This window comes from Typopeltis vanoorti, chromosome 12, assembly GCF_054136105.1.
Source record: "Typopeltis vanoorti isolate ZY-2024b chromosome 12, IOZ_Tvanoo_1.0, whole genome shotgun sequence".
Lineage (NCBI taxonomy): Eukaryota > Metazoa > Arthropoda > Arachnida > Uropygi > Thelyphonidae > Typopeltis > Typopeltis vanoorti.
Genome location: NC_143560.1, coordinates 6,404,425 through 6,418,364, shown reverse-complemented (window position 1 = coordinate 6,418,364; position 13,940 = coordinate 6,404,425). Strand labels below are relative to the sequence as shown.

General features: G+C 37.9%; 1 protein-coding gene across 1 annotated transcript in view; it reads left to right on the top strand.

Moving 5' to 3' along the window:
• The window catches only part of LOC150100560 (acetylcholine receptor subunit alpha-like), a 131,990-nt gene extending 120,901 nt beyond the window's left edge, over positions 1-11,089 (top strand). The window contains exon 6 of the mRNA XM_090402119.1: positions 10,943-11,089. Coding sequence (XP_090258245.1) covers positions 10,943-11,089 — 147 coding nt within the window. The remainder of the gene's footprint in view (positions 1-10,942) is intronic.
• The last annotated feature ends 2,851 nt before the right edge of the window (positions 11,090-13,940 follow it).

Sequence of the window (13,940 nt, the reverse complement as noted above, 5' to 3'; positions counted from 1 at the left end):
ATTTACGACCATATGTATCTCTGGGATATATTATATTTTTATTATGAACAGGCCCCATTTCAATTCAAACAACTCGTACTTTTTCATCACTATTTCCCCATTCACCTGGATCTTCTAAATTTGCAGAGACTAACAATGTGTTAGTTTCATGGTCAACTACAACTAAATCTTCTCCTAACTGTTTTTCACTTAAATCATGTATCTTGTTCAATAGTTGCAATAGTACTTTCATGCAAACTGGATGATGTACACGGTTCTTCAACTCTGATTTCTGATGTATCAAGTTGGTTATATTCTGCATCAGAATATTTTAATATTTTAACAAATTTATTAAGAGCTCCAGTTTGTTTCTTAACATCTGCTTCTTTCGCAGCATGATGCTTACGATTTTGTGCACCGGATAACTTTTTTTTTAATTTTTGATTCCATTTCTATTTTATACCCACAAGAAATTATTACACAACAGACACAGAGACGAAATAATAGTCCACACTACGCTACTGTCAGTAGCCTACTGAGATGCATACCATATGTCTGGTTAACTAGCAACAAATGTTTTGTACGAAAATTCGTTTCTGCGCATAAAAACCGTTCACCATTTCACTTTAGATAGACTGCAGTAGACACAACATTCTGCAGGCAAGCATTTAGCCTGCTCTCGCTGCAAAATTGTAAACAGCCAGCTGATCAAAGAGGCGACAATATATAATTTTTAATTTTTATTCGGTGTATCCAGCCTTATTTATTTTAATATTGATTATTATAAGAATTTTTTGTTTTTATGATAAAAATTTTGTTTCTTAAAAATGAACTTATGAACCATGCCCTCGCGGCGGTGCCCCCTTCGTAGCGGCGCCCGCATGCCTGCTTCTGCCGGCCCTGGGTAGGCTCTTCCCTCAAGTTCTGCATGGTGTTAGTTTCACAAGGATAAAATACCTTTATGAACTGCTCATTTAACATCTCTACTATATCCTCCTCAGTGGTTATCATTATACTAATCTCTCTCTAACCAGTAGGATCTTTCCATAATCATTCTTTCTTCTACTGGCCACATATGAAAAAAACTCTAAGATTCCTTTTATTAGGTAAGAGGTGTTCACCCTGCACTTTTGCTACCATTATCTCTCTCTCTCTTGCTTGCTCTTTGTACTCCTTGCATTCACCTCGACCTCACACCATTCTGTTTCAAAACCACTGCTACTGTTCACTCCTTTCATCTCCACTTCACTTAGAGATAACTCCCATCAACAGCATTCCTCCCCTCTTCTGTCTTGCCTATTCTCATGGAAAACATCATATCAATCTTTATTCCTGCTAGAATGTCATTTTCATCTAACCATGTCTCACGTATTCCAACAACGTTTTGAGCAAATATACTCTATCAATGCTACAATTTCATTTCCTTTATTTCAAATACTTCTGGCATTTGTACACATACTAGCTTATTTCTGGTTTGTTTCCTCAACATCTCCTATCATCCCAAATCCTTTGATATACACATACCTCCACTACTGTATCCATCATCCATTCTTCACACACACACAGTCTCCCTGACCTCTCCCGTTTACCTGTTTGTGTTGTGTTCCTTCTCTCTCATTCTTTTCACTCATGTTACTTGCCTCTGCATTCATAAGCTCTCCTACTCTACTTACCTGCTGTTCCACGTCACCTCTCACTTCGTCAGATCTTCCATTCACTTCAGTCATCTCTCTCTTGCAGAAGGTTTCTCCAGTTGACTTACACCAAATCCATTCACATGCAGCTCATCACTTTTATACAGCTCTCTCCATCCCTCAAATTTGTTCCACACATTCACAAAATGAATATATGAAATATGTGAATGAATATATGTTAAAAGCAAAGATATATAAATATCAATGTACCATGCATTTATCTCCCCTTTCACTTAACACCTCATTCCATACCATAGCACCAAGCTGTCTCCTAAGTTATTCATAATCATCAACCTTGTACTTCCATATATATCTTTTCCTCACAGAAGTCTTCATATGGCTAGCCAAAACCCAGGTGATCACCATGATCACTCTCACCAACCAGAGGGAAGCACAAAACCCCACTCACAATCACATCTTCTGATGAAATTATAAGATCTAAAACTCTTGAACCTTGTGTGCCCTCTTTTACATACTACCTAAGATAGTTTTCTCTCAAGAATGCAAGAAATTAATTTTCCTTATTCCCAAATGCTACCTTTTCATTCCAATCTATACTGACAAAATTAAAATCACCCTTCTCTTGTTCACTAATCCAAGTTTATACATTTGAAGGGGATAAATTAACTGTGGAAAGGATACAAAGACCGATGACAAAGATGGTTTCAGGACTGTACAAGGATAGTTATGAGGATCGGCTGAGGGAATGTGGACTGCAGAGTGTGGTGAATAGAAGAAGGAGAGGTGTTATGATTGAGACTTTTAAACTGTTGAGAGGTGGTTACAGGGTTGACACTGGGGAGTTCTTTCGCTTGGTTGAACAGTGGGAAGAAGTGATGACAAGAGGCCATCCCTGGAAGTTACGAAAGGAAACTGTGAGCAAGAGAGTGAGGAGTGGTTTCTTTGCATGAAGGGTGGTTGAACCGCGGAATGAATTACCTGATGGAGTGGTGAGAGCGAGAACGGTCAATGAGTTTAAGGATAGATTTTGTATTTTGTATTTGTAATGTATTTGTATTTGTAATGATAGATTTTGTATTTCTTAGGGGGGGACCTCCCCTCGATGTGTCTTGACAGACTTTATGTTCTTATGAAGGACCTCCCACGATGAGTCTTTTGACTCCATGGAGGCCTGAATAATAATAATAATAATACATTTCTTCATCATCGCCCTCCACATTCCCTATAACAGCAGCTGACTAAATATCTCTTCCTGTCAACCTCCACCTCACATCATACTACCTCAAAAGCACTATTTACAATGCACATCTCCATACTGTGCAGACATAATTCACCAGCACCCCCCCCTCCCTTGTCCTTTCTATCCTCACGAAAAACATCATACTCTTCCATTTCTATTCCTGTCAGAATATCATCCATACTTAACCATCTTTCACTTATTCCAACAATTTGTGGGAGAAAAAATTCAATCAGCAAAGCTGTTTCATGTCTCTTATTTCTGATGCTCCTGCCATTTGTAAATATACACAGCAATTCACTTTTAGGTCTATAACAAGTCCTGCCCATGCCACTTGTAGGTTGTGATTTGTCCACACCTAACCAATCTTTATCATCACTCACCCTATCTATCTATCTATCTATCTATCTATCTATCTATCTATCTATCTGTCGCTGAAGTGTGCAGACGTGTCCAAGGTCGCTCTTGCCTAAAGTTGTGTTTTGTGCGGTCGAATGCGTCAATCAACTTCAAGATTTATATCTACATAATCGTAAGCACCTAATCTATCGCGTTAAAAAATTAGTTTTCTAAATTTGTGAAGCTAGGAAAAGTTATATTAATTTTAAAATTTTAAAATCTTCTTTGTTCGTGTGCTTATTGTTACAACGGTATGCCTTCGAGTACCGGGAATTTGTGATAGCTTGCGTTTCCCCTTATTCGCCCGAAGCAATGGCCAGTATAAACCACAGCATATCACCACCAGCAGCAGCCGGTCCACGCCCGAGCTCAGCAGGAATCGGTCAAAGGTCGCAGAATTCCGATCAAGGAAAAGACGCCAGCCACATCGCCAGAGAAGAAAAAGACATCAGTCTCAGCCCCCCGGACAACAACGGACAAAGGTCAGTACTCTCTGTCTCCTATGCTAACATTGTAGCTAATACTTCAGCGCGAATTAATACCACTGCCACAACGCGTACAAACGTTCACCCAGCCAACCGCTTTTCCCGAGATAACGGAATTGTAATTTTCGCAATCGAAAATACCCCACTGGAAAAGTATCTAGATGCAGTAGCTCAACATGTTCCCCCCAAAAATATAACTCACATATCAAGAGTTGCCGGAACCGTACAAATGTACTTTAACAACGCATCTTGGTCTGAGACATTAATTGAAAAGGGAATAGACATCGGAGCATGCCACGTGAATATCTCACCAATCGCAATTGCTCCCACAAAAGTAACAGTGTCAAATGTTCCACCGGAAATAAGCCATCAAATGCTTCGCGGATTACTATCAAAATACGGCGCAGTGACAGGTAAAATCCGAACGCTACGCGCCTCTACAACTAGGCCTGAATTCGCTCACATCAAGAGCTTTAGAAGACAGGCTCTAATGCACTTTGGCGACAATACAATCGGCTCCATACCCAAAATAATCAACACAGAAATAGATGGAGTACCCTACACCTTTTATATTACTGTTGCTGCTCAGTGCTTTTACTGCCACGAAGAAGGCCATGTAAGGAAGTTATGCCCGTATATACCCAGAAATGAGAAACCGGTTAACAACACTACTAACCCTAGCGAATCAGAGAATCAGAAGCAGCAAGCAGCCAACCCCAAAAAACAGAGCATCCCTAACAAACAACAAAGATCTCAAGGAAACAGCTCTCAGCCCAGTACCGAGGAGACAAAATCAAGTGGTAGCACTAAAGAAACCCAACTTTCGAAAGAACCTCCACCAACATCGATTAAAAGCAATCCTAGAGAAAAGGAAACGGAACACAGACAACTAACTAACTCTGATAAAGATACAAATAACGAAGAGGAGCAAGAAACAAAAACGGAAAAAAAGCCAAAGACAAACCAGCGCAGCTGCAGCAGGGAACCTTTGCCTCCAAGCACTCTGGAACCCTCCCAGCAGCCTGTAGAGGGGGATGAAGAGATCGAGCTTCTTGAGTCCTCAGATGATGAAGAGGAAACTGGAAATGCAAGTCTTCCTCACACTGAAGGCCCACTCACAAGTGAGCAGCTTCAGAGCTTTCTTAAAAAAGTTCGAGGCTCTTCACAAAAACTGCTGACAGCCTATGACTACACCGCTGACATCAGTGGTCTTATCACCCAGCTGGAAGAGTTAAGAACTATTCTGGCAGGAAAAAGAGGGAGAAAAACCACCAATCTCAGGAAAAGGATATACTACCTGATAAACGGGCTTGAATCCCAGCGGCAGCGTAACTATCCATAAAGGAAGTGAGGATTACCGCACCAAATAAAACTAAACCATAAAAATAATGAGCACCTCAATAAACCTTCTCTCACTAAACGCTAGAGGATGTGCCACACCACTGCGAAACAGGCTGGTCCTGCAGCATATCATTGCCCAACGGCCAGAAATAGTTATGCTGCAGGAAACAAACTTCCATTGCAATAGCAAAGCTTCATATCAACACTGGAAGAACTGGCCTTATACCATGCACCACTGTCCTGCCATACAACTTCATGGATCGGGAGTCAGCATTGGAATTCACCAAAACAGCGCTCTAAAAGTAGAAATAATCGATACCTTTCCTGGGTGTGCAATATATGCACTCATTACAACTCAGACAGGAAAGAAAATAAATATCATTAACATATACATCCCACAAAATGACCAGCTTGCAGTGCAGGTACTGGAGTTTGTGCGAAACCACCTCAGCAAGGTCAATGACCACATCATACTGGCAGGGGATTTCAACTGCACTCTGGATCCTGCAATGGACAGACAGCAATGCCAAGAACATCGACACTCACTAGTTCAGCTTCTCCAGGATGTAATAAATGACTTCGAGCTGACTGACACCTTCAGACACTTGCACCCACATGAGAAAATGTTCTCCTGGAGAGCCAAAGGTGGTCCTACCAGTGTCTTATACCAGGCACGGCTCGACAGATACTACACATCGATGCACACAATACCCTACATCAGGAGAGTCACATACCATCCATCTCATGCATCAGACCATGATTCCATCCTTCTTAACATTTGCTTTCCTGGACACACCAGATACAAAGGAGGAGCATACTGGATATTTAACAACAGCCTACTAAAGGATACAGAATATCTCAGAACCTCTAAAATCTATATCGAAACTCTCATCAGAGATATACCTACTTCACAATCAATTTCCGAGTGGTGGTCACTTTTTAAATCCAAAGTTAAGGTATTCACCCAAAAATATAGTCACCGAAGAAATTTGAACAAGCATTCAGCCCTTAAAAATTTGCAACAACAACAGCAATTGCATCATCCAGAATCTGAGGAATACCAGTCCCTAGAAGCCACCATACGCTCACACCTAGAGCACTCTGCAAGAGGAGCACTAATAAGAGCACGACGCAAACATATTAACTTCGCAGATGCCCCTACAAAGTATTTCTTTTCACTAGAAAAACGCCAACAAGAGTGCACCACTATATCTGCTATTAAAACAGATAATGGAAACATCATAGAAAATAATGACGAAATCCTCTTATATACCTTGCAGTACTACAAAAATTTGTACCAAGTCAACCCAACATCTATGGAGGCCACGAATAAAATTCTCTCCGATGTGAAAAGACTCTCACCAACAACAAGGAGTAACACAGAACTCCCTATCACGTTACACGATCTGAAAACTGCCTGCACCTCCTTACCTAAAGATAAATCTCCTGGCATAGACGGGCTCACCACTGAATTTTATCAGTCCTTCTGGGAACAGCTTGGACCTATCCTCTACAGAGTATTTGTCGAAGCGAATACCAATGGCTTTCCACTCAATATGACAACATCAGTTATCAAACTCATTCCAAAGAAAGGAGACGCGACGAAACTAGGAAACTGGAGACCCATCTCTATCACAAACACCGACTGCAAAATTATATCCAAAGCCATTGCCAACAAACTTAAACCCGCTCTGAGCGAAATAATAAATAGGCATCAGAGCTATTCCATCCCTGGAAGATCTATCCACGAAAACTTACATCTCATAAGGGATCTCATAAGCATAGTGAACAACAACAGTGAAACAATGGGTCTTGTAACACTAGACCAAGAAAAAGCTTTCGACCGCGTTGAACACCTTTACCTCTTCAACTGCTTGAAAGCATTTGGCTTTGGCTCAGGCATCATTCACTCTATTAAAATGTTGTATGCCAAGGCACAGTTTTGCATGAAAATAAACAACAGGCTTACCATAACTGCACCATACAGCAGAGGTATTAAACAAGGCTGTCCACTCTCTGGTCCTCTTTACACAATTGCCATCGAACCCTTTCTGTGTAGACTCAGCATGCTGCTCAAAGCATGCCGCCCTAAACTTCCCTACCAAACCATAACCCTGACAGCATATGCTGATGATGTTACAATCATAGCCCGCAAAGAAGAGGACTTTCATAACATACAAGTGGCATACCAACAATATCAGGCAGCCTCAGGAGCCAAACTAAACACACATAAAACCATAGGACTGTGGTGTGGCAAATGGAAAAACCGAACCGATTCCCCAATGTCTGGTACCTGGTCCACAGAGGGAAACAAATACCTGGGGATTTACCTAGGAAACACACCCTCTTATGTGGATAAGAACTGGGAAACACTAAACAAGCGTTTCAAGCAAGTTCTAGGAAAGTGGGCAGCAATACGAGCCTCTGCCTCCACAAGAGGGAGAACAATAATCGTTAACCAAATAGCCACCAGTGTCCTTTGGCATACACTAAAGATCCTTACGCCACCAGTTCAATTCATCAAACAAATAAAGTCAACCATATATCGATTCATATGGAATAAAACAAACTGGCTTTCCTACTCCCAGCTATGTACTTCTCTCAAAGATGGAGGACAAAAGTTGGTCTCCATTGACAACAGGATAACAACGTTCCGCGCTCGATTTCTCATAAATGCCCTACAACAGGAAATATCACACAAGTGCACCACTGAGTATATTTTCACTTCTGCCACTAGAGGTCTCTCTCTCTCCACCACCTTAAGAATGACAACAGCTCAAGTGCCTGTAAGTTTAACAAACTTCTACAAAGACGCCCTTCGACGATGGAAGAAGCTAAACCTCCAGCACACAGTGAAGACAGCATCCCTACCTGAAATCCTCATGGAACCCATCTTTCACAACACGATGGTAAGAAGCCCGATCACTCAGAAAGAATTTTTCTTTCCTCCATGGAGCTGGCGAAACGTGAGGATCTTGGGTGACATTCTTTCTCCAAGCCTCACCTGGCGCTTTCCAAATTCGCTCGAAAACCTGGAATATGGGAATGAGTCTGAGCAGATAGACACCGTAAAGGCCGCTTTTCAAGCCGCTATGCCTGATAGCATAACAGAAGTGGGGCTTACTCCTCCAAACTCAGAAGTTTTGGCGCCTATCTTTCTGATAAAAACCAATAACTCATGGGAGAAACTTACACCCAGCAACACCAACAAGATCTACAGCACCCTAACACAACAGTCAAACCAAAGCACTTTGATGGAAAATCCTGCATCATCTGATCAAACACTATTTCAATGGGATCTACCATATCGCACAAGAGCCATCAAACCTGACGCAGATATTCAGTGGAGAATGTGGCATAATATATTACCTACTCCTACTATATTACGAAAATTTAACTCAAACGTCTCAGATAACTGCCTCTTCTGCTACCAATTAGGAACGGTCCGGCATGTCTACTTGGAATGCCCAGTCAACACTAAATTAATCAGTTTGACTCGGGAAATGGCAGCTCTTACCTGTGGTAATCTTCATACAGAAGAGGAATATTTCAATCTCGTCCATGTGGAGCCAAATAACCATTCATTCTGCAATTACCTTTTCATCACCGCAAAAGCGGTAATATACAACTTCTACCTCAGACATACAAGACCAGACAGCACAGCAACTTCACAGAGAGAGGCAACTGACCAACTCACTGCAGCCTTCCAACAAAAGGTGAGATGTCGGATCCTACACGAACATCACTACCATAGGCAAAACAACACCTTAGATCTTTTCCACCAAGAATGGAATCCACGGAATCAACTCCTGGCTGAGCAGGGCGACTGCATTATAATCCAATTTCCAGCATAGAAGTGACACCTTTACCCCCCCCCCAAAAAAAAAGAAAGGGGGAAGAAAGAAGGATTGTTGTGCTTAACAGTGCGAAAGTTAATCAGCTGGCACTCTCATGTTAATAGATAATATTGTGCAATAGTAACTTCTATGTTCTTCCACATTTATGTTCTTATGTTAAAACAAGATCTTATGTTATCATGTTAAAATAACTCTTAATGGCTTTAATTTATTTAAAAAAAAAAATTTAATTAGCCTTATAAGTGACTTCGATGTAACATACCTCAACAAGAGTATGTAACCTCTCTGTCTGACTGCAGAGAACCAAAAACCGGTTAATCCTGTATATAAGATTGTTATGTTTACAATAAAAAAAAAAAAAAAAAAATATCTATCTATATATATATATATATATATATATATATATATATATATATCCTCTATCTATATATATATCCCCTATCTATATATATGCTCCTACACGAGCATCACCACCATAGGCAAAACAACACCTTAGATCTTTTCCACCAAGAATGGAATCCACGGAATCAACTCCTGGCTGAGCAGGGCGACTGCATTATAATCCACTTTCCAGCATAGAAGTGACACCTTTACCCCCCCCAAAAAAAGAAAGGGGAAAGAAAGAAGGATTGTTGTGCTTAACAGTGCGAAAGTTAATCAGCTGGCACTTTCATGTTAATAGATAATATTGTGCAATAATAACTTCTATGTTCTTCCACATTTATGTTCTTATGTTAAAATAAGATCTTATGTTATCATGATAAAATAACTCTTAATGGCTTTAATTTATTTAAAAAAAAAAAAAATGTAATCAGCCTTATAAGTGACTTCGATGTAACATACCTCAACAAGAGTATGAGCATGTAACCTCTCTGTCTGACTGCAGAGAAACAAAAACCGGTTAATCCTGTATTTAAGATTGTTATGTTTACAATAAAAAAAAAAAAAAAAAAAAAATATCTATCTATCTATCTATCTCTTCAGACTCAATTACACTTGGTACATCCCATTCCCCTATTGACCATCCTCATACACACACATTCACTACTACCTCCAGCATTTGCTCTCCCTGTGCATCCTGACTCCTCCCATTTCCCTCTTCATCTTGCATTCTTGTTCTATAATTATCACTCACAGTACCACCACTATTCTCATTTACAATCACTTGTCTCATCAGTTCCTCTCTCCTGATCTTTTCGCCTCATATTTCCTCTGTATGTAAAATGTGAAATCTTGAAATCTGGATTACACCAATGGGAGGCTGCATATTCCATTGATAGAACTATGCTGAAGGAAATGTAGGAAGCAAGGGATTTTGAGGTGATGGCTAACAGAAATTTGAATTTTAGAAGATAAATCTCAAAGATGATAAAGGAAACCAAGAGATAGTCACAATACTGAGAAAGACAGTGACCAGAGATAAGAGATGGTGGTGGTGGTCCCATTATATAAAATCTTAATATGACTACATTTGGTTATTGAGCTCAGATGTAGTTATTAGGGCCTGATGGGGATGAAATAACCTTGGAGAGGGTACAGAGTGGATAACAAAAACAATATTGGGACTGTAAATGTTTGTTATGAAGACAAACTGACAACATGTAAACTACAGAGTTTGCTGGAAAGAAGACAGAGAACTAATATGACAGATATTTATGCTGTTAAGATGTATTTACTGTGATAATATGGAGATTTTCATATGGTAAACCAATGGGAAGGAACAAAGAAAGGGACCACCTGTGGAAGTTCCAAAATGAAGTGGTGGGTTAAGAAGATGAGAAGTAGATAAGATGATAGTATTAATAATCTAATAATTACCTGTTTTTCTTCTTTTGGTGTTGCAGTTACACCATTAAAATTGCTAAAAAAAATTATAATAATGTTATTACTTTATGTGCTTCTTCATATTATTAAATTATTCTAAAAGTATATAAATGCATATAAAACTTATAATTTTGACTGTAATATTTATTGTTTATTACATTACAGGTAATAGAAGACTGGAAATATGTTGCTATGGTTCTTGACAGACTTTTTCTCTGGATTTTCACAATTGCATCTGTTGTAGGAACATGTGGCATAATACTTCAGGCACCCTCCCTTTATGATGATAGGATGCCTATTGGACAGCAGTAGCTTCAATATCATATTTTGTTTTAGGATCCCTTTAAGCCCTCACTTGGCAGCTGATATCTGTAGCCAGACTCCTAAAAGAATAGCTAGACAGATTTCATAGTAATTTCTTCTAGTATTCATTATTACAACTCTTGGCTGTCACTAAATATTCAACTGCTTCAAGGGCTGGAAAATATAACTTATCATTCTGCATTACTTATGCAATAATACACTTCAGCACAGAGAAGCAAAATCCTAGGGACATAAGAGTCTTCTAATAAATTTCAATATTACAAAAATATGTTCAATAAGGGTATGGTGGAATATCTGGATTCTTATACTGTGCCAAACATTCTTATTTTGTGACAACAACATGTGTTAGGACACATACACACACATATTTGTACAAAAGAGGAAAAACATTTATGTTTTCTACAGTATGAATACAATTATTAATCGCACAAACATATACAGTTAAAGAAAATTAACACTTACTACATTCAATGCTTTATAATTTATATAACTATAGTATTACATCTTAATACATTATCAGTATGCTTTCATTAATGGAAATAAACCACTGAATGTCATAAGACTTATATTATTATGAGTAGTATTACCTAGTACAAAAGTACTGTGATAACTATAGCAAAAACAAATGCTCCAATTTTCTTTATGACAGTTCTTTCCCCTTCGTGACAGTTTTGGTACTGCTGTGCTATTGGCTTCAACAGCACATCAGTGTTTCCAAGTTAAAGAAACTGGCAATCCTGCTATAGAGACCAAATAGGATTTATTTCATGGTGCATCAGACTTCCAAAAAAGTAGCGTGTGATGGTGGTGAAGTAATATTACATTTATACAAATTATCAGAGAATTTGTATAAATAGCATTCAATTCAAAGACTGAACGTCATTTAAACAAAATAGTACATGGAATACCACAATCAGCAGTTGCAACAAATACTCAAATGAATATACATATTACTATCTTTAACTGCAACTACCATTATAGTTAATAATACATAACAGCCACAGTACTTACTTTTGCTACAATCAGTCCTTGCAGCAAATATTTATATTATTAACAGAATTAATAGATTATTAACTATATATAACTGCAGCCATGCTATTTTTTTCTTTCATATATGCATCATGAGTATGCTGTTATGATAAAGATAAAATACACTAGCAATAATTAAAATACAATATGAAAGTAGTAATTTTTTTTCTTAACTTGCAAGTGTCATAATCTTATACCATTTGTACATGGTGAATAAGTAATAAGTTTATAATCTATATGGTATACTTTCGGTGTTATTACATATTCATAACTGAATGAAGTTTAGATCTCAGTCACCCAAAATCAAATCATATTAATTGAACATGTGATGAACCTTATTAGATCTGCTGGCCTGGTTGGCTGAGCGGATAACATGCATTTGAATCCCACTGTGAGCATAGATGTTTGTGTCGTCTTTAGGTAGGAGATGTATTTCATTTTCCCGTGTGAGACCACCCCCCTCCACTTACTAGAGGCCTGAGGTGGCTTGAAAAAAAGTTTCAGGTTTGGTCTCTAGAGCAGAGTTTCCAGAATATGTAAAAATAAATTAAATAAAGAAATAAAAAGTAATAAAAATTGATTTTAAAAAATCTTTAATCCTTAGCCAGCCAATGGAATTGATATACTATAGGTTTACAACAGTTTTGTGGGTGGAAAACATGTCATGTGTACACACAGACAAACAAAAAAGCGAAAATAATTTTTAAAACTTTTTTTATTGTTGTTGTTGTTTGTTTTTTGTTTAGAGTAGTGGATTACTGCATGTGACAACAAAAGTCTAAAATGATTCACTGTTGCATAATTTTAAAAAGTTTGTGTCCATTTTACAAAATGAAACAGTGAAGTGTTCTCATGAGAAATTCTATTATGTAGACTAGTTCAACACTAAAGCAGACTAAATATAACTTGAATATGTTCATCAGTCATATAAAAGTGCAATGTTGCAATATGTCATCATGGTTGGTTGAATGGATAGCCTATCCAATCTCAAACCTACAAGATGCAAGTTAGAATCCTCCTGTGTAAACATGCATGATTGGAAGCCTGGAGTGACTTGAAAAAGTTCCATGTTGAGTTTCGCAGACAGAGTTTCTATATTGTATAATTTTTTTCGACAATATAATAATAAAATATAATATAATAAAATAAAAATATTTCAAAATTATATACAAAAATAAAAATTAAAATAAGCTCACCAATGGTACTAATGAACTACAGATTTATAGCCTTTCATGGGCAGGAGTCATATTAAAAAAATAAATAAATAAATCTAAGAATTGTAGTATGAAAATCATGTTCATATTTCAGATATTTATTTGTGAAGCTTTATCTCTGAAACTTTATTGTTCACTAGCAAATCTTTAAAAAAAAAAAATCAATAACAAAACAGCACTGTGTAAGAAACAAGAATATTAGCAAGTATCATAACTGGTAGCATATTATCCACAGGAGAAAGATAATGGTGTGGTTTCCCCAGTTCCTTTTATCCTCCATCTCTTTTATCCTTTCTATATATATATATATATATATATATATATATATATATATCCGTTACTTTCAATCAACCATGTCTCACCAACACCAATGATTTGGGGACCAACTACTTTAAACATAGCTATACACTTCAATCCTAAATTCCTATTATTCCTAACATAGGTATATAAAAATAACAGCATTCTCCAGGTCCACTTTCCTTCCCAATGTTCCTCACCTTATCAGAGGCTATTGCTCTTACTGAACCTGTAATTCTATGTGTCATTTCATCATTATTCTGTCATCTCATGCCTATTCTGATAGTTTACACTCATGG